At 35.9% G+C, this 22,557-nt stretch overlaps 1 protein-coding gene across 6 annotated transcripts in view; it reads right to left on the bottom strand.

Moving 5' to 3' along the window:
* Window positions 1-22,557, bottom strand: part of RAD18 (RAD18 E3 ubiquitin protein ligase) — a 133,665-nt gene that overhangs the window by 83,854 nt on the left and 27,254 nt on the right. For all 6 annotated transcript variants that reach the window (XM_027864088.1, XM_027864085.1, XM_027864086.1 and 3 more), the window contains exon 6: window positions 17,164-17,263. In XM_027864088.1, coding sequence (XP_027719889.1) covers window positions 17,164-17,263 — 100 coding nt within the window. The remainder of the gene's footprint in view (window positions 1-17,163; window positions 17,264-22,557) is intronic.

Consider the following 22,557-nt stretch of genomic DNA (forward strand, 5'->3'; position numbering starts at 1 on the left):
GGCTTCTGAGAGCCAGCGGGGAAAAGGGCATATTCACCTTTAAGTCATGTTCTGAAAAAGGCATGTCAGGTGGAATAAGCACAGCTTATGGGCAGGCATTTCAGAGAGTGGGTCTTTTCAGAACCAATTTTAAAGGTTTGGTTACCTATCTCAGCAGAGAGCGAAACTGTACCTTGTATACGCTGTAGATGGAAAATCTTTGCTGTTAAAAAGTTGGTTATTATGATATGAAGGCAAGATTGTAACTTGTCAAATGTAACATATTTAGATGCCTTTAGTTTCAGAGGCTTATAAGAGTTCCTCTTGACCATTACAACAGGCCTTGCTTTTGTGTATGTTGTGATTTAAAAGCAGTCTTGCTTCTTTAGATATTGTAGCTATTTGGATATATAATAGTTTCGCAAGATTTTATTTTTCTAAAATATCACATGTTCAAAAAAATGCACCCACAACTTGTACTAAATACTGCTGTGTCCCTCCACAGAAAGTCAAACCAAAGCTGACAATTGTACAATAAAGCCTAACATGAGGATATTTTAAAGTTTTTCATAAATTAAAGAACAGAATATATGGCTGTACTTCAGTTTTTTAGGTAAAAGATGTGTTTTCATTAGAGTATTTTTTAATCACTTCTCGCTTTACAAACATAAATCAGTTTTCTGCTTCTTAGGAAGGTCATGATAACCTGTATAGTAAAGTACAATCATTTGAGTTGTTCTTAATTTTCTAAAGCACCTTGATGACAGTGAATGTTTGGTGGTAAAGCATCCTATATTGACTCACCCTCAAAAGGAACAAAACCTTGCTCTCATCTAGCTAAAGATAAAAATGAAATTATATTTTAATTAGGACCTGCTATAAAGAGCTTCCCTTCTCCCTTTCCCCAAAAGGATACAATTATACCATATAGTCAATAAGCCCCACAATGAACATCAGAGTTTATATTTAAGGTTTTACACATACCAGTTCCCAATAAATGTAAATTCAAAAAGAAAATTTAGACGTGCCATATGTTCAAAATGCTCATAGCAAAAACATTCTGTATTCCTGTAAATAAAATTGCTTTACACTGGGAAAAAAAAAAAGGGGATAGGGGAATATAGTTGAGAAAACAATGGTTGGTACCAGATTGTGGTGGGGCTTTAAGATGCCAGACTAAAGAATTTGCCTCAAGAATAAAATACAAGAGGGAACCAGTGAAGGTTACTGAGATCAAACCTATTCCTAGAGAAGTTGCTAGTTGTATAGAGTAAAAGTATCAAACTGCAGAGGGTGTGCAAGAACCAGGTTAAAGTGTAGTTGGGAAATGTAACAAAATAAAAAATATATAATGCAACATTAAATAATGTTAATTTGTGGTTTTTCTAAGTCAATATGTGGCTTGCAGGGACCACTTTGTTTGATTCCACTGGTATAGAAGATGGAATGGAAAGGGAAGAGATTAGAAGTTGGAATACAGTTAGGAGTTTATTACAATCATCCAGCAACAACTGATTAGAGCCTGAAATGCAGCAACATCTGTGTGGGTCCAGATTTGAGAGATACTATGAAGGTAGGACTCATAAGACCTGGTAACTGGTCTGGTTTGATTATGGAGGCAGAAGAGGGAAGATGAGTCTAGAATGATCATACAATTACAAATCAAGGTAACTGGAAGAATGCCCATTAACAGAAATAAAGAAAGAGGGGGAAAGGCAAGTAATTGAAGTAGGAGAGTTACTGAATAAAATTTTAGATTTGTTGAGTTTGGTACTGATGGACATCCAGAGAGTTAGGGTGGTATAAGAGCACTGGTGATCACTTTTCAAAGGATACAAGGTAATTTAAGTAAGAATTTAACTTTATCCTTTTGTCTCCATATCTACATGTTTAGGACTACTAGTTCTCTCCAACGATATTAACTGGGCAGACACTTCATTAACAACCACCTAGTTTAAGTTCAGGAATTTGTCAGGTACTGCTGGGAATATAAAAGAAGTTTAACATATAAACTCAGCCTTCAAAGATCCAGGCCTTAAAATATGGTTGGAAAGAAAAGAGTTAGACACATAAATCTTTAATTATAGTATGTATATGGAAGAATCAGCAACTTAAATAATTTTTATTTCTCAGAAATATTACCTATGATCTACACAGTACTACTTATCCTTCTAACTATATATGGTACAATACTTCAACAAAGGTGACAATTTTACTGTTCATGTTTCTGAAATACACTGTGTTGAAGACACATTAAAATTTACTTCAGTTACTAAATCATCCTTCTATTAGTGCTAAATTGCAGAGAATAGAATATAAAAGTGATAGAATTTCAGAGAAGAGAAAAAGCAGTGTGGGTTGGACAAACTGGTCAAAGCTTCATGGAAGAGGGCAAAATGGCTAAGATTGGAATGACAATAAAAAGAGTCTAACTGTAACAAGAGGCTCTGTTAGGTAATAATGGAAATGATTAATGTTTATGGTGGCATAATATCTATACATTTTTCCTAGAATCCACAATGTACTTGTTCCACAAAGCCCAACTCCAATGCCTGCCTTATTGTGGGTGCTTGAAGACTATGAATCAATAAATAAGCACTTCTTATGGGTCTAGGCACTCTGTTAGCTACAGGGAATACACACACTAAAGTCATTGTGCTTAAGGAGCTTACATTCAAAGAGGACATACACACACGTATACAGAGGAGGGGAAGCCTTAGCAGCTAGGGGAAATTATTAATGTGTAGTGAGGCTGGAGACAGGTGATGAAAAGTGTTGAAATGCCAGGCAGAAGTATATATTTCACCCTACCTCTGCCTCCCTGAGTTCTGATTGGTGAGCCCAGAAAACACTATCATAACTCCTTACATCTTCTCTTTTCAAACATCCCTACATCCTTTTGTGGATCCTCACATGTCATGAACGCGGGGCCCTTTTACTATTTTGGTTGCTCTCTTGAGTACATTTCCCAGATGACCAGCAACAATTGATCAATATTAAGCATCTACTATGATTCAGGCACTGAGCTATTCCCTGGGGAAACAAAGACAAAAGGGAAACAGCCCTTGGCCTACATAGAACATATATAATATGAATACAATATGATTTTGGAAAGGAGTGCATTAGGAGAGGCTTCATGGAGAAGGTGGTGCCTGAGCTGAGTCTTGATTTCAAGAGGTGAAAGTGAGATGTGCATTTCAAGCAGGGGGGAGTCAGTGCACAAGCAATGAAATAGGAGGGTGAGCATCCTGTGTGTGGAACAGTGAATAGGTTGGAATGGCTGGACTGAAGAGTACACGGAGGGGAGTCATGTGTAAAAACACTGGAGAGGTAGGAAGGAGTCAGGTCATAAAAATATTTGAATTGTAAATGTAGCAGTTTATCCTAAGGATCCTAGGGAGCCACCCAGGTTTATTTTGTGTGTTGAGGAGGTGGAGGATACCAGCAGATCTTCACTTTAACATCATTTTCAAGGGGCAGCTAGGTGGTGCAGTGGAGAGAGCACCGGCCCTTAAGTCAGGAGGACCTGAGTTCAAATCCGGCCTCAGACCAAACACTTCACATTTACTACCTGGGCAAGTCACTTAACCCCAATTGCCTCAAAGAAAAAAAATCATTTCCACAGGCAGGTGGAAGACGTATTAGAGTGGGGAGAGGCTGAAGGCCAGGAGACCAAACAGAAAATTGTTATGATTGTCCAAGCAAGAGGTGGAATTACTGGGATGGCTGCATAAATGGACAGGACTAACTATACATGTATGATGTTGCAGAGATAGAACTGACAAGATCTGGCAAATGTTTGTATGTATAGGTTGAGTAAAAGTTATCAAGGATGTAAAAGCAGGCAGAATGAAGGCCTTTTTGTTTTATGAAATAATAAGAAAAAATATTTTGTCAGTATTGTAGTCTAAAATCCTTGATCTCATCTGAATAAAAAAATGTTTATCAGTTTTTCTTAACTATAAAGACTTAATCAATGCCAAGGAGACAATATCTTACCCTAAACAGTCCTCAGTTTCACTTGAAAACAAACATCTAATCAGTTGTTTTTGGTTTTAATTTAAATAGAAAACTCATTCAAAGTCAGGAAGGGATATTGATTATCAGAAACTAACAGATTTAGTGACATTTAGTCTTGCTTATAGTAACCAGACTAAAGAGTGAAAGTGCACTTTAATTCTTAAAATTAAAAGGAGTATCCATTTATTCACCTTTGACCAGACTGAAAGAATAGTTAAAGCAGAGTAGTTATTTCAAGAAGATAATTTCTTCAAAGATGTACCAGCATTAACATTACTATAGTACTATTTGATATATCAAAAACAAACAAACAAACAACCTAAACCTAAAATCACTTTTGTTTTATCTTGCTCTTGTTTCAGAATTGTGTCTTGTTTCATGATTAGCAGAAGGGAAAGGGAAAGGGAATAAGAATTTATATAATGCCTACTATGTGCCAGGCACTGTGCTATACTTTTACTATAAAATGTTAGTAGGATTAAGAGAAAATTACAATTAGCATGGGAAACTGCTGGTCTGGTATCTAAGCATGAATGTTTGTATCCTAATAAATTATCCCTGATAGATTTTGGCTACAAAAAAAAAAGAATACAGAGTTTTTCTTCCAGTTAAATAGTACTGTAAAGATGTGGATTCCAGTACTTAATAGAAGCTAGAATAATCCTAGAATGCTTCTTTTCTAAAAATTTCATGGCCAACTGACTAGAAATAAGGGACTTTCTGAAATACCTAAGGAGGTTTTTTGGAATACAGCTACTCAGTCTTGCCGACTCCTCATTTAGGCTCAGAATCTGATGGTTTAAGACAAAAGGCCAAATTTGTTAGACACATTAAAAAGGCATGTATGCCTATGTACCTTTCTAAGGTTCATGTCCATAGTTGCCTTATACAAAGGACATGTTGAGGGCTAAACCACACTAGGATAAATCTTCACCATGCTTAAACTTAGCCAACATCTGCCCCTCTAGATTGTTTATGTTCCTGTTAGGGAAAGGGCCTGAAGGCAAGGGAGATTAGCCTATAATTAACCCTACGACCTAGTGACAGGAACTTTCTCTTTATTCTGTTCTTTAAAGCTAGATGGAGACCATCCTCAGTAAGAAGGAATTTAAATACTCTCAGTTGGTCTGGGAATCCCATGAACCTTGTGGTTATCTTCTCAGGGTTTCCCAACTGGCCGACAAGTGGTCACCTTGTTTGTTGATCCCCACCGTGTTTGTTGATGGCTTGTTTAATGTATATGGACTAACTCTGTTTAGATATAGAATGATAGTAGACATAAAATTTTCTAGACAAATAAGACAGAAAGGAATACAGCGAAACAGTAACAAATGCAGTGGTTCCCTGTTATGAGGATGAGGTATAGGCCAAGATGGTGAAAGACAGGGAAGTCTAGAACTCAGCCCCTTTGGTAATTCAGATCTAAGTCTAGATTCCCCTGGGGGAGGGGGGAGTATCAAGTCAGGCTCCTATGGTTGATGAGCTTTAAGGCTGTATTTCTACTATTCAATTGAAGTCAGAACTGAATGTACAATAGAAAAAAAGTTGGAAGAGGTGCTGGAATGGGATACAGAACCTCTGAGGATTAAAAAAAAAAGATTGTCTCAAGAAACACTAGCATTTTATATTTTACCTACTATAGGAACGAAACTTGCAAATTCTTAGACAACTGAATGGGCATCCTACAGATAATCAGCTAAACAACTTCAAAAGAAGGATCATCTGATCTGAACATTAACTCAAAAGATGAGGTTAGGTGGGTGAGTGGTTGCCAGCAAAGAAGTTCTTTCAAAACAGACATGAAAGGAGGCAGAGGAAAGATGACAGAATGAAAGAAAGCAATACTGTGAGTTTTTGCCCACAAACTTAAAAAAACAACCACCAGACCAAATCCTGATGGGAAAATCCTGAAAAAGTCACAGTGAATCCTTTGTCCAGCTCTGACAGGGAGGTCTATGGACACTAGAGACCCCAGGGTTGGGCCAGCAGCATGCTGAGTTCAGAGCACCTCAATGCCCATGGAGATGCTGTACACCAGGGCAAATGAAGTTCTCTGACTCATTCCAGGGTACCCCCAATCCACACTAGGGCACTCCAACAGGGACAGGTGCCTCTTAGCAGCTTTGATGCCCATGACCTAGTCCTAGGTGGTAGATCCAGGGCAGAGGGAGAAGGGGACCTACACATGGCAATGGTATTCCAAGTAAGAAGCCCCTGAATAAAGGAGGAAGCTCAGAAGCCAACAATAAGAGCAGCAGCAGCAGTAGCTAAGGCTCAGATTTCAGATGCAAACCAACTCATGGGTTTGGCAGAAATTAGACACAGATCAACAATTCATACCACTTAGCAAGACAAGCAACAAATGAATATGACATCGACATAAAAGGTGATATCATAAACAAATTGGAAGAGCAAGGATGAAATGATCTTTTGGGTGTATGGATAGGGGAAGAGTTATTGACCAAATGAGTGATCTTCTTATCCTCTAATAAGATCCCTCTGATAAGGGGAAAAGGACCGTTTTGATGGCATTTTTTTTTTAATTTGAACAAAATTAATGCAGTTAAAGTTAGAAGGGAAACAGGTAACTGGAAGAAATCTTTGAAGCAAGTTTTTCTGACCAAAGTCTTATATCCATGATATATAAGGAATTCATTCAAATTTATATTTATTTTGTTCTCCAACAAAAAAAGGCCAAAAGATTGAATAGACACTTTTCAAAGGAAGAAATACAAACCAGAAATAATCCAATGAAAGAATGTTGCAAATGACTAATAATTATAGAAAGGTAAATTAAAACAATTCCACCTTACCCCCATCATATTGGTCCCCCTCAAAATGGAAAATGATAGTTGTTGGAAGAGCTATAGGAAAACATTCATACTAGTGAACTTTTGGTGGAGCTGTGAATTGGTCCAGATATTTTAGAAAGCAATTTGGAACTATGCCTAAAAAGTTATTAAACAGCACATACTCTTTGACTCAGCACACTATCACTACTAGGTCTATACTCCAAAGAGATTAAAGAAAAAGGAAAAGGTCCCATAAGCACAAACATTTAGAGAAGCTCTTTTTATAGTGACAAAGAACTGGAAACTAAGGGGATGCCAATTAATTGGAGAATAGCTAAACAAAATACGATATTCGAATATAATGGTATACTATTTATTATTCCATAAAAAAGACAAATGGAACAGTTCCAAAGAAACACTGGAAAACTTATATGAACTGATAAAGAATAAAATTAGTAGGACCAAGGAATAATTTAGACAATTACAATAGCATTATAAAAAATGAACAACTGTGAAAGATTTAAGACTTCAAAAGACTCTGATAAAGACCAATCATGATTTTAAAGAATAATGAGAGGTTATACTCAAGATGCGGAATGAGACATATACTTTTTTAACATGGTCCATTTGGGAAGTTATTTTGCTTGACTATGCATTTTTGTTAGAAAAGTTTTGTTTTTCTTTTTTTTTCTCAGTTGGAGGAGTGGTATAAAGAAGAAAGAGGAAATAAACATTTAATCAAAAAAATTAAATTTTTAAAAAGCCTTGAGAAAAGGAGTTTCCTTAGGGAAAAAGCAAGCCAAATATGAGTTTGATTTACTTGATTACAGTGAACTAATTTAAATTATTTTATAGTATTTAATTATCTAGTAAGTTAGAAACAAATTCACCTAAAAGGAACTACACAAATAGGAAGAAAGTATTAGAACAGACCATGCAGTCACAGGTTTTTAAGCAAGAAACCAAACTGGAAAATAGTTTATATGAGAAAAAGAGAAACTGTCCATTAATCTGGAAGTTTCACCTCTAATCACCCAATAGCAAAATTATGAAATGAATTCAAGAAACACTGCAAGAAAAAAATACAAGTAAACCACATGGAAGCAAAAAGGAAACATTACAGGGCCATGGAGTTAGATATGAAAAAAAGCATAATACATAAAATATTGTCCTAACTTGCAGCCAGGTGGCACAATGGATAGAGTGCCAGGGCATGGAGTCAGGAAAACTCATCTCTCTCAGTCCAAATCTGGCCTCAGACATTTACTAGCTGGGTGACCCTGGGCAAGTCACTTAACCCTGTCCACCTCCTTTCCTCATCAGTAAAATGAGTTGAAGAAGGAAATGTCAAACCATTCCAATATCTTTGCAAAGAAAATCCCACATAGGGTCATGAAGAGTCAGACACAACCGAAACAAACAAACAAACAACAACAATTTGCAAGAGACAGATTCAGCAAGTGAGAAAATGAAAAACTAGAATAACCCAATTAGAATATTAAATAAGACTCAGAGCAGAGAAGATTAAGGTTTAGAAATCAACATGACTATATTAAAAAGAAAGTAAGATGCCAAATCAATACAAAGATAAAAGCAATTTTGAGTTAGTCATAGTCAGGAAGCAGAAAAAAAGAAGTAAAAGAATTAAAAGATAATTGAATTTGCCCAGTTTAATCTTGAAGTCCATTAATTAAAAGACAATGAGAACTATACAAAAATGTTCTCGACATTAGAATAAATATAATAATGGCAAAGAAGAATAAGAAAATGTTTAAAGTGCAACCAAGGACATAACAGATATTAACTGATCAAGAGCCCAGACCAGTGGCCTAATTTCTGATTCCCCAATAGCAAAAACATATATCTAGGGAATCTTCACTTTTCAGAGACTAATATAAGGACTTCCTTTTTGCCAGCTCTCAGAGTCTCTAGAAAGGGCTAACTGAAAAGCAGCAAGAAAAGAAAGCTCAGGTTGCATAAATGGCCACAAAAGTTTAAAGGTTTTGACCTCATTAGGAGAAGGAGAGACTAGTTAGACAATCAAGAAAGAACCACAGATTTCACAATAAATCTAAGATTAATCATTAATAATTTCGGGGAAGAAAGCTAACAAAAATAACACCAACCATTAAAGGCAATGTTGGGCCTACAGTCAGGAAGACCTGAATTCAAATACGGCCTCCAACACTGTGAAATATGTGACCCTTGGCAAGTCACTTTACATCTAATCTGCTTCAGTTTCCTCATCTGCAAAATAGAGATCTTAACTGCCTCTACCTCCCAGGGTTGTTGTGAGGATAAAATGAGATAATATTTGCAAACCACTCTTCAGATCTTAAAGTACTATATAAACGCTGGTTATTATTATCAAAGAGGATATCAGGCTTTTTTTTTTCCAAACTCAGAATTCTGTTTTCTTCACTTTCAACTCTCAGTACCACAAGTTGTCAACAGATGTCAGAGAATTCATTAGAAAAATCAACAGACGAATGAATTCCTAACTAAGAGCTTGTAATCTACTGGTAGAGCTTTCTAGAATCCAGGACCATCACCAAGAATAGAAGTAGAAATCCTCATTTCTAAGGGAAATTGAGGCTTGAAAAATTCAGTGGTTCCCACAAAGTCACCAGACTAACAAGTGGGACAGTCAGTTCTCCTGACTATGATCCTATGCTATGCACACCCTCACAAATAACATCAAGCATTTCATCATTTTTACTTAATCCAAGCTCTAGGTTTATTGTCACTTCCTTGTGTGTGGAGACTCCTAGGGTTCAAAACCAGCCCATTCAAATGACTCACATCATTCCAAGAACTTTTACCCCATACTATCTTTTACCCTATTACTTAAAAAAAAAAAAATTAATCAGTCTACTAATACTCACCAAAGCAACTTCCAAACTATACTAAAACCATTTAGAAGCACCTTCCAATTTTTTTTAAATTATCCTAAGACATCAAGCCCCAAGCTTCCTAACAAGAAAAATTCTTGTGGGAAAAAAATGGAACATACAGATGACATAAAAACCAGACCTTTATTAGAAACAACTTCTGAAAGGTATTTTAAACAACTTAGTCATAATTGCCTTTATAATTGCCTTCATAAGCACTTAACAGATCAGTGAGCAATTAATTAATTAATTAACTAATTAATGCTTGTTGAACATAACTATTATAGTTGGAAACTCCCTCCCCCAAAAAAAGAGTATTAAAGGTTCAGTTATAAATTAAAAGGAGCCAAAGAATATTATGTGAACCAAATAAGATAATGTACAAAAAAGCTTTTGTGTACCTTAAAAACTACATAAACATCAGCTCTTATTATTCAAACTGGTATACCCAGGAAAACTTTATTTTACAATGTACTTTTGCACATTAACAATCACTCATTACGTGTTCAGTAGTTAAAAACTAGTAACCAAGCTGCCAAAAAGGTCTCTATTGTCAATGTACTTTTGCACATTAACAATCATTCATTATGTGTACATTAGTTAAAAACTAGCAACTAAGCTACCAAAAAGGTCTCTATTGCCTCACACTACCACCAACTGGCTAAATTATTTCTTTAGTGCTAAAGCAGTGAAGCCTGAAGCCAAAGATAACCATTGCAACATGGGGACATTTGTACTATACTTCTAAGATAATGTATTTCTAAGTTTGGAGGGTGTTCATTTGTTTGTTTTTAAATATAGCTGTCTCTTGGACCTTATAGGATTTACAAAATTCTGGGAAAATAAAGTAATATCATGTAACAGGCTGAATAACTTCTCAGGAACCTAGAAAAATACAAGTAATGGACAAAAGATTTATCAAGTTCTTTTCTGAAAAACTTAGTTTATGATTGTAAAATCCTAATGTAACCATTAGTGTTCTGTGGTTCTTAAAAGAAAATAAGCATTAGCAGAGTGCAGCAAGTTCTTTCAAAAATTTCAAAATTCAAGCCCGAATAAATGCTTCCCAAAAGAATGATACTGATTTTCTCCCACCATTCAGAGACAATGTGCAACTTACATAGCAAGAAATACCAGAAAATAAGATAGCTCAGTACTTAATAATATAGTGCTCGGTAAAGATTCTCTATTCCAGGTCCCTCCAAAAACAAAGCCCAATTACAAAGTAGTTCCTTAATGTTAAATGTCTGATCTACTCAGAAATTCTGATCAATTTTAGCATAAAGTTACCATAAGTTGGGAGAAGCACAGGTTATATTACAAACATACTTAAGGAGAAGATAGAAAACTGGAGTTACAGGATTTTCTCAGCTTATTAAGAATTTCTGGTCCATGACATACCTTTACACAGCAAACATCCTGAGATCTTACGTACTACCACACAATCTAATTGAGATAAAAACAACAAAATGTTTGCCTAGACCAAGACTCTTTTACCCACTCCATTCTTGGCTACCTGACTTTTTTCATTTCAGTCCTAGAACATTTGTGTATATCTAGAAGAGTAAGAGATGAAAGGAGGAAAACATCCTCCTTCTGAACCCTAATGCTATCTCTTGATGCTTTAGGGAGAACAAAAGTGAACCAGGGTCACAGTGTTACCTCCTTCGAAAGGATTTTTCATACCTCCATATCTTTTTTCCTTCAGAAAGCTTTTTTTACCTAACTGTTTTAAATCTAAACTTATGAAGAATGTATAGTCAGTACTACTAAGCTACAGAACCAAAAAGTAAGCTAAAGTCCAAGATTCTCACTCTGCATTCTATCTGTGAAACTTTGGACAAATCACTTAACCTAGTTGGTCTTAGTTTGCTCATATATAAAATCTAAGGATGGTACCAGTTAATCTCTAAGGGACCTTCCTGCTTTAAAGTCTATGATCTGGAAAGAAAATTCAGGAAAAGGGGGCAGGTAGGTGGCACAATAGATAGAGCTCCAGCCTTGGAGTCAGGAAGACCTGAGTTCAAATCCGGTCTCAGACACTTGACACTTACTAGCTGTGTGACCCTGGGCAAGTCACTTAACCCAACTGCCTCTTCAAAAAAAAAAAAATTCAGGAAAAGGACTACTTTTTTTTATTAAAATTAATCATTTATTCAAGACTAAATTTAAACAATAATTAATTAAGCACCTACTACAGATAGCAGGATGTTGGAAGAATTCAAGGTTTAAGTTATTATCTGATATTTAGGGAAAGCAAAACATATTTTTGTCCATGCCTTCCCCAAATATCAGAAAATGACAAATTAAACTGTATACCTGGAAACAGCTACATGTAAAAATATCTACAACAGATGAAAAAGAAGGCTGGTAGTAATTATAGAGATCAAAACAGGAGCACGGCCAAGTCAATGTGCTAGTAGCAAGCATGTAATTCAAAAAAACTATTTTCACCAATAGACATGATCAGATATAGTCACAAGGAGGAAGGAGAATCCAGAACTGAGATTTCATTGGTGTACAGCACTTTTCAAGAGGAAATTATCTTCTGTTCATTACAGTCTTAGAGCATAAATTTCAGGGTGTCCGTGAACTTGGATGGGAAAAAAAATTGCATCTTTACTGTCACTCATCACTAAATGAAATTTAGCGAACCCTTCAACTACTAATATTTAGAAAACATTCTAATATAGACAGCTGATACATATGTTAATATGTATATGACTAAAAGATATGAACAAACAGTTCTCTAAGGAAAAATTGCACACTACTAACAACCACATGAAAAAGAGTAACAGAAATTTAAATCAAAATAACTCGCGAGATTTCACATCACACCCAACAAATTGGTAAAGATGACAACACGTGACCAGAGTCAATAGTAGAGCTCTTCTGGGAAGATGAGCGAACCAGTACATAGTCCGTGGGGCCATGAATCACTACCATCAGTAGTACTATCATTATCAAATTATGCAAATAAAACAACAAAAATGTCCAGACTTTAAAGACACTCTCCTTTCTTCCTCAATGAGTTCAGTGCTCACAAGTATTCTACATCCATGTTCATGAACTCTGTTATTCCTTTATCTGATCATGATCTGTTGTCATTCCACCTCTTTTTGCCTTGCAACTCCAAACCCTGTTCTTCCTCCTCACTACAACATCTAATTCCTCCACCCTTCTACCCCTCATTTCATTCCAAAACCACCACCTCTACACTGGCTACAATCTCTTCCCTGCTTCATCTTCACCCGCGGTTCCACTTTACAACATACTCTTATGTCCTTTGACCCTTTATCTTATCAAAGAGCTTATCTTTCCAAGCACCTGCCTTGTATTACTCCCCACTCCACCGCTTCTGGCTCCTCCTGAAGAATGGAGCTGGACAAAAATGCAAAACTATACTGATGTGGCACTCTAAAAGTTTACGACACAATTTCAAGGGGACACTCAGTGTGGCAAGATAATCCTTTTATACTTCCCTAATTAATTCAGTATCTCATTCACCATAGCAGCTTTTCCAAACCTCTTTATCCCTCCTAGAGCTCCCTGTCCCCCAGCCTCTCAGCTGAGAACTTTCCTCTCATTTCACTGAAAAAATGTTAGACATTCACCAAGAGATCCTTCTTCTCTTCATCTCACACCACCCAGATGCCTTCTACCACTATCTCCTCCTTCACCTCTGTCTCATTCGAAGAGGTGGCCCTTCTCCTTGCCAAGTAAACCTGTCTACATGCACAAGTGACCCCATTCTACCCCATCTTCTCCAGCAGGTTTCTTTCTTCATCATCCTCACTCTCTCAAATATCTTCTATCTCTCCCATCTACTGGCTGCTTCCCTGCTACCTATAAATATGTCCATGTCTCCTCTATCTTCAAAAAACCCTTAATTGTGCTATCTTCCCCACTAGAAAGGTGTCTACAATCTATGCTTCCACTTCTTTTCCTGTCACCCTCCTAACTTCATACAGTCTGGCTTCTGACCTCATCATGCAACTGAAACTTCTCTCTGCAAAGTTACTAATCATCTTTTAAGGGCAACACCTAATGGCTTCTTCTCAATCTTTACTCTTTATGATCTCTCTGCAGCCTGGTGCATTATCAATCACCTCTTCTCCCTGAAACTCTCTTCTCTCTAGGGTTTTCATGACACCACTCTATCCTCATTCTCCTCCTACCTATTTGACCACTCCTCAATCCTCATTGCTTGGTCTTCTAGGTCACACCCACTCACAGCTGGTATCCTCCAAGACTCTATCTTGGGCCCCCTTATCTTCTCCCTCTATATTATTTTACTTGGTGATCCCATTAATTCCTATGATTTCCATTACCTAAGCAGGTGATTCCAAGATATACCTGTCTAACATTATTAACATTTTTTCCAACTTCCAGTCTAGCATTTCCAACTGTCTAGTAGCTTGAACTGGATGTCTCATAAACATCCTAAAGTCAGCATCTCCAAAACTGAACTCAATTATCTTTTCCCCCTAAGCGTTTATCCCATCCTAACTTCCCTATTACTGTTGAGGGCACTGCCATCCTTCCAATCACCCAGGCTTACAAAACATAAGTATCATCCTCAACTATTCACTTTCTCACTCCCATATCCAATCAATTGTCAAGTTATGTCTTTTCTACCTGTATATGTCCCATTGTCTCCTCTGATAGCACCACTCCCTCATCGCCTCTAGCCTGGACTGTTACAATAGCCTACTGATTGATCTCCCTGACACATGTCTCTCCCCACTCTAATCCATCTAAGAGTCAGCTGTCAGATTGATCATCCTAGGACTAAGGTCTGATGATATCATCTCCCACACCATTCAATAAAGTCCAATGATTCCCTATTATCTCCACATTTAAAATCTTCTGCTTGGTCTTTAAAACCTTTCATTATATGACCTCTTCCTATCTTTCCAATCCTCTTACACCTTACTCTTATCCACACACTATACTATTCAGTGACATTGGCCGTCTTGACATTCCTCACAAACAACACTCTATCTACTAACCCCAAACATTTTAACTGGCTGTCCTTCATGCCTAAAATTAGAATTAGAATTTAGTTCAGAATTAGAGCTAGCTTCCCCGGCTTCCTTCAAGTCTCAGTTAAAGTTCTCACTTTCTGTAAGAAATCTTTCACAGTTCTCCTTACTTCCAGCCTTCCCTCTGAGACTACCCTCAAATATCCAGTATGTACCATTTGCACTCCTACATTAGACTGAGAGCTCCTTGAGAGCAGAGACTGTCTTTCACTTTTCTTTGTATGTCCAGCCCTTAGCACAGTGCCTGGCATATAGCACATGCTTAATAAATGCTTACTGACTGATCTTTGATCCAGATATTCTATTACTTAAATCCTCCAAGAAGGTCACTGATAAGAAGAAAGTTTTCACATATTACATAATATTTAGAGTAACATTTTTTTTTTGTGGTAGTAAAAAATTAGAAAAAAAAAAAAGAACTGGAAACAAAGTAGACACACATCAATTGTGGAATGGCTAAGTAAACTATGATACATGAATGTGTTGAACTATCACTGTGCCTGGAACATAGAAGGCTCTTAATAAATGCTTGGTGATTAACTTTGCTATAAGAAATGACAAATATGATGAATAGAGAGAAGATGAAAAGATTTACATGATCTGATGCAGAGTGGAGTAAGTGGAAGCAAGAAAATAATATCACAGTGACAACAATGTAAATGGAAAGAATCATCAAACAATCAAAAATGAATGCTGCAAAATTACAAAGAACAAGCATAGCTCTAAAAGAAAATATGAGAAGACACTGCCCCGACACTCTTTTGCAGAGGGAGGAGGTTCATGAGCATGGGACACTGCATATATTTTCAGATTTTTTTTCTATGCATTTATCACTTTTGCTGATTCTTTTTCTCTTCCTCTTTTTTTTTCTCTAAAGAAAAGTATTTGTTATATGAGATGACTATTGGGGAGGGCAGGGATTCTGGGAGAAATTCCAGTGATATAAAACAAAATATCTCAATGAAAATTTATTTCAAAAAATTATTCTGAGAAGGGGACCATAGGTTTCACCATACTGTCATTGGGGTTTTTGACACAAAAAAAGCTTAAGAATCCCTATCTTACAGAATTATATGAGGCAATGAGTGGTTCAGCAATTAGACCAGGGTCACATAACCAATTTATGTTGGAGGTGAAATTTAAACCAAGGTCTTCCTGACTCCAAGGTCAGTCAGTCAGTCAACATGCATTTATTAGTAAGTACTTATGTGCCAGGCACTGTGCTAAGCACTGGGAATACAAAGAAAGACAAACATACTCTCTCTATCCTCAAAAAGTTCACATTCTAATACAGGCAACAGAAAGTAAACAACTACATACATACAAAATACATATAGTTGGCTCTCTATCCACTGTATTTGGTTGTTACTTAGATGAATTAAAGACAATTAAAAAGACTATTAAACCAACCAATTGAAACATTAAAGAAAAACCACATTTAAGACTAAAATTACATCTTCAAAATAATCATATAACAAATCAAAGGATAAGTATATGGCTTAACTTTTGGATTTAATGTGTGATATTCCCAAGTCTGATTTTAGAAACTTAAAATAGGCCCATGTTTCTTACAGAGTAAATAATAACTGACATTTATATGAGGTTTTATTTAGGCTTACAAAATGTTTTACATATATTATTTCATTTGATCTTCTCAAAACTGTTGGTCTATAAAAAGCCTTACTAATACCTAAAGCCCTAAGCACCTAAAAAAATTTAACCAAGATAATAAAGATGTAGGTAGCAAGCTGGTTTAAAAAAAAAAAAAGAAAAGAAAATGATTTTAACTTTAACACTTCACTTATCAACAGGTATGTCAACAGTAGTCAAATGACTGCTAAGGAATACCATGCTTAATCTGGAACATCCTCAGTGAGGACAAAAATAATACAAAACTGGATCCAGTGAGCACAGAGATGGTGAATATTTAGCAAGTTGGCATATCAGCTAAAACTAAGTAAGTATGCTTGCATTTCCTTAATATTTGGTTAAAAGGTATAAATGAAAAATAAATAATTCTTTAAAATTAAAATTGTTGTCTAAGACACCATTCATCTAATGCCTTACAAGACAAAAAGATTTAAAGTTCTTGCTAAAAATCAGCACATTAAAAAATTTTGAAGCTCTCAGTAGACAAAAGAAACAATACCGCTATTAGGAGACATCTAAGAGAGTTGGGACTTAACTGCAATTTTGAAACTAATGAAAAAAATTTAGTAAGACATAATCTATTTCTAAAATAATAGATTTTCTATTTAGGTCAAACCCTGTTAACTGCTCTAATAGATTTAGAAAGAGTTAAGAAAAAATGAGAAATAAAGAAAAATGAGACAATATCAACAGGGCAACATGAAAGTTGAATTCAATTTAATCAATATATAAAACAAGAGAGCCAAAAAGTTTAATCTATCCATAAGTTATGTTTAAATTACCCACCTTCTAAGGCTTTCCTTCTTGTCTTCCCGTGATAAGCAGCTATCCAAGTGCTTATTTATGTAGTCCTCAGGGATGCTCACACTGCAAACAGGACATTCCACTGCATTTAAAAATATACATATTATTTGGAGGAAAGGAAAAAAATAAATTTACCAATTTTCGGTGCAGAAAAATATAAATAAAAAGTCATAACAACAAAACAATAGCAATAATAGTATTTATAAAGCATATTTTAAGGTATGTCATTAAATACTCTTTTAGAAAAACAAAGTAGAAAGTCAGGGGAATGTACGGAGAACAAGGTGAGAAAAGATGTCAGGAAATTTGGAGGATCGTAAGTTAAGAATACCAAGCATGAAGTAAAAAGACTGAGAATTAGCTGGAGGTTTTCACCTATTAGTTAAATCCTTTGATAAACCTCCTTTATCTAAGGTATGCACAGCTATTTTGTGAAGACTCCACTAAAAAAAATCACATAAGCTGGAAGTAAATTACATAATAACCAACTAATTCTCTGAAATTTCTGTTAGACTGGACAGCACTATTGTTGAACCCTATTATTATCCAATTCTTCCATCCCTTTTCTTTTTCCAGTTATAAGCTTATATCAGACTACAGGCAATTTGAGGTGGAGCTAAAATGGCAGAGCATCAGGGAGAAGTGCAGCCACACTCCACTCCATAACTCCTCTATACAAACACAAAAAACACACCAGACCAAATCCTGATAGGGAAATCCAAGGAAAAAAATCAGTCATTTTTCCAGCCCAGGTCAGAAAAGGGAGATAGACAGGGGACCAGCAACACTGAGTTTTCTAGTGCTGGACAGTCTGGGCACCAGGGCAAGAAGAGTTACCCCAGTCAGCAGAGAAAATCTTGACTTTCTGAAGGGTACAAAAACAAGAGCCAAGTGGTGGCTTTATCACTAACTACCCTGTTCTGGGTCACATATATAGAGCAGACCAAGCCTAAGGGTAGCCTTTCAAAGAGGTCACAAACAATGTGAAGTTGAGAGGATGTCCATCAGTTGGGGAATGGCTGAACAAATTGTGGTATATGATTGTGATGTAACACTATTGTGCTATGAGAGATGTGAGAAATGACTAGCAGGCTACTCTCAGAAAAACCTGGAAAGACTTACATGAACTGACGCAAAATGAAATGAGCAGAACCAGGAGAATATTATACACAGTAACTGCAATATTGTACGATGATCAGCTGTGAATGACTTAACTATTCTCAGCAATACAATGATCCAAGACAATTCCGAAGGACTTATGATAAAAAAAGTTATCCATCTCCAGAGAAAGAACTGATGGAGTCTCAATGCAGACTGGAACAAACTTTTTTTACTTTTTCTTGGGTTTTTTTTGGTCTGTGTTTTCTTTCACAACATGACCAACATGGAAATATTTTGTATGACCACACATATATAACCTATATTAAATTGCTTGCTTTCTTCTGGGGGGGGGGGAGTTAATTTGGAACTCAAAATTTTTAAAAAGAATGTTAAAAATTGTTTTTACATGTAATTGGGGGAAAATAAAATATTAACTAAATAATTTTTAAAACAAACAAAGAGGCCACAAACCCTAGGCTATGTACTATAAGCATAAAGTACATTCAGAAGCCAGTAGCAGTGTGGCTCTGACCCCAAGAGCAGAGGAGGATCTCAATTACAGCCTCAAGCCAAGTCTGAAGCCTGCAGTGCAATAATCAGGACAGGAATTCCAGGGCAGACCAAAGGAGAGCCAGAAGTTCTGTCATTCCAAAGCTGTAGAACTTTCCAGCTGGCTGATAATGGCTGAGTCCAACAGCAGTCTACTGGAAATCTAACTGGAGCAAGAGCACAGGCACATTGCTCAGACCTAAGTCGAGAGCAAGAACTTGCACAGCTTAGACCAGGAGGACAGCAATCGGACTTTGCTCTAGATCAGAACACCTTGGTAACACTGAAAGTGTGCGGGTTTCTAGTCTGAGCTGCCTCTGAAATCCTGGAATAATACAATACTCAATATACCAAGAAAGTAGCAAAAGCTTGAGAGCTTTTTGAAGCAGAGACTATCAAAAGATAGTCTTTTTATATCCCTAGCACTTAGCACAATGGGTGGCACCTAGAAGGCATTTAATGTTTATTAACTGACTGAGAGAGACAGAACCTAGAGGTTACAAGGTCAATCCTGCCATTTCCACCAGAAGTGTGCAGAACCTACCCTAACATAAAGTCAGAAGTGAAAAAGTAGGATGGAAGAATGAGTAAATAAAAAAAAATCCTACCATAAAAAGCTATTATGATGACAGGGACACTTAAGATACAAAACCAGAAGAAGAGAATGGCTCCAAAACATCAACAAACAAAATCTCAGAAGAAAAACAGAGGCCAGACATTCAACAAGAATTCTTGGAAGAAATGAAGCAATAATTTTTTAAGAGCTTTAAAACTGAGAGTACAGGAGAGGAAAAACTAGAGAAGAAATGAGAGCAAGGAAGAAAGAATTGGAAAATGAATTATCAGCTTAGCATAAGAGGTACAAAACCTTACCCAAGCAACAAACTCCCTATAAATTTGAATGATGATTCCACAAAACAACTATAAATATTAAAACAAAGTCAAGATACTAAAAAAAAAAAAAAAGTGTAAATTATCTCACAGTAAAAACAACTGACCTAGAAAACTGATCAAGGAGAGATAACTTAAGAATCATTGACTACTTGAAAGCTATGACCCAAGAAAGAGTCTAAACATCGTATTTCAAGAAATCATAAGAAGACAAATGCCCAGATATCTTAGAACCAGAGGACAAAGTGGAAATAGAAAGAATCCACTGGTAACATCATGGAAGAAACCTCAAAATGAAAACTTCCCAGGAACATCAGAGTCAAAATCCAGAGTTTCCAAATCAAATTAAAAAAAAAAATACTATAAGCAGACAGAAAGAATTCAAGTACCAAACAGCCACAGTCAGGATCAATTATGATTTAGTAGCCACTACTATAATGGAGAGAAGATCTTAGAATACAGTATTCCAGAAGGTAAAAGATATAGGCTTAGAACCAAGAATAACTTAACAGAAAAACTGAGTATAATCCTATAGGTGGAAAAAAAAAATAAACCTTTAATGAAATAGAGAACCTCCAAAAATCTTGATGGAAAGACCAAAGAGCTGCATAGAAACTTTGAAGTGCAAATGCAGAAAGCAAGAGAGACATAAAAAGGTAAACAAACATGAATAAACAATCATAAAGGACTAAACAAGGATTCTAATAGAGAGAGATGATACCTAGTCTCCTAATAGGTAGGAAACGATTTATCTCCTCAGAATTCTTATCTAATCAGTGGTCAGAGAACAAATCTAATGAGACTGTGATCTGGGGAACAGGTCTGTTATGTTTTAATGATCTTAAAATGGGAAGGAGGAGAATAAACTCCGGAAAAAGGGCAAAAAAAGATTTAAGAAAGATGGGGGACATTGTCTCATATAATTGGAGTACACAAGTAAAAACAAGGAGGAAAGGAAGAGGGGATTGGGTGACATATGTACCTCATTCCCATCTGAACTGATAAAAAGAGAGAACACACACAAATGGGTAAAGAAATACATTTCAACCAACAGGTAAACAAAAGGAAAAGGGGAGAAGGGAGAGGGAGGAATAACAGCAAGGACTGTTTAAAGGAAGAATTAGTCCTAAAAACAAATTCTATCTAAAGATGTACAAAAATATGTATAGCAGCTTTTTTTTGCTTTTTTTTTCTTTTTTTACAAAGGCAAAGAACTGGAAACTGAGAGGGTGCCTATCAATTTGGGAAAGGCTGAAAGAGTTATATGAATGTGACTGAATAGTATTTTGCTATAAGAAATGATGAAAAGAATGGCTTCATAAAAACCTGGGAAAACTTTTTTGAACTGATACAGAGTAAAGTGAACAGAACTAGAAGAAAAATTTTAACAACAACAACATTATAAAAATAAACAACCTTGAAAGACTGATCAATTAACTCTGATCAATGAAACAAGCAACCATGACTCCAGAGGACTCATGATAAAACATGCTACCCACCTCCTGATATACAGCAGAGGTGATAAAATTCAGAGTGAAGATTAAGACTTCTTTTTTTTTACTATAGTGTCAGAAATAGTTTTGCTTGATTATTCATGTTTGTAACTGGGGTCTTTTCTTTTTTCTTCCTCAATGGGAGGAGGGGAGTAAGAGGGAGAAAAATCAGATTTTCTTTGACAGAAAAAAATTAGATATTTAAAAAAAAGGCAATTTGTGCTATTATTTGAGGGCGGGACCAGGATTTGGCCCTTCTTCATATTCTTCAAAATGTCTAACACAGTACACCTTACATAAAGCATTTATTCAGCCCAGTGTCTGGTACACAGTAGGCCCTTAATAAATTTTTATTGATTAAATGATTGAATGAATGAATGCAATAGAGAATAGATAATAACAAATTCATTAATTAAGGTCTTATAGGCCTAAGTAATAACCCAGAGTTTGTTGCAAAGACTCAGTCAATAAAAATATGTGGTGGCCTTATTAGACTGTAAGTGAAATTCACTTACATTTTTCAAATTTATCCACGTGTTAATATTACAAAAGATCTGTAATTTCAATAATATGGAAATTTTCTCTACTGACTTTCATTCCATACCTTGGTAGATGGCCTTTACGAGTTGTCAAAAAAATTCAGCACCTGCTAACCAACTTTCTAATAACAAAGGCGCTCATAATTTAGACAGGTTTAGACTTAAAAAATAGACACAGTCTTTCTCCATGTCTGTACATGAAGCCTTTCCAGTATGGAAACTTAGCATAGCTTGGCTTAAAAGAACCATGTGCCACCTCCAAAATGAGGCATCAGAGTAAGACCATACTAGAGGTTTTTATTAATAAACTAATTCAAACCAAATATTTAATGAAAAACTGGTATGTTCAATATGGTGCCCACTGTGTGAGTAGAGGGACTCATAGAATAAGTATGTTATATGAGACAAGCTTCTGGTTTCATATACCTCTTTCTGTTCTACTTTATATTTAGAAATGCCTATTTTATTTGGTGTTTGGTAAATTCAGAATGAAAAAAAAAATTTTTAAAGAAAGAAAACATACCCAAATGAAACAGTTAAGTAAGTCAGTATATATTCAGTCCCTTGAAATACAAAATAGATGGTCCAGGAAATAAGTATTGCAGAAGTAGTAAGAAAGAAGACATCAACGGGAGAACAAATGGTTTAGGATCTTAAGGTTGGCTATAATTTGGATTTGGGCAACGAATCCAATGAGCAAAGCCTAGGAGGTAGAAACAAGCACGGATATTCAGGAAAATGTGAGGAGATGGGCTTGAAAAGGAAATGTGTGCTAAGGAATAATAATGAGAGATAAAGTGAGA

This window comes from Vombatus ursinus, unplaced genomic scaffold (assembly GCF_900497805.2).
Source record: "Vombatus ursinus unplaced genomic scaffold, bare-nosed wombat genome assembly UNPS02014773.1, whole genome shotgun sequence".
In the NCBI taxonomy this organism is placed as follows: Eukaryota; Metazoa; Chordata; class Mammalia; order Diprotodontia; family Vombatidae; genus Vombatus; species Vombatus ursinus.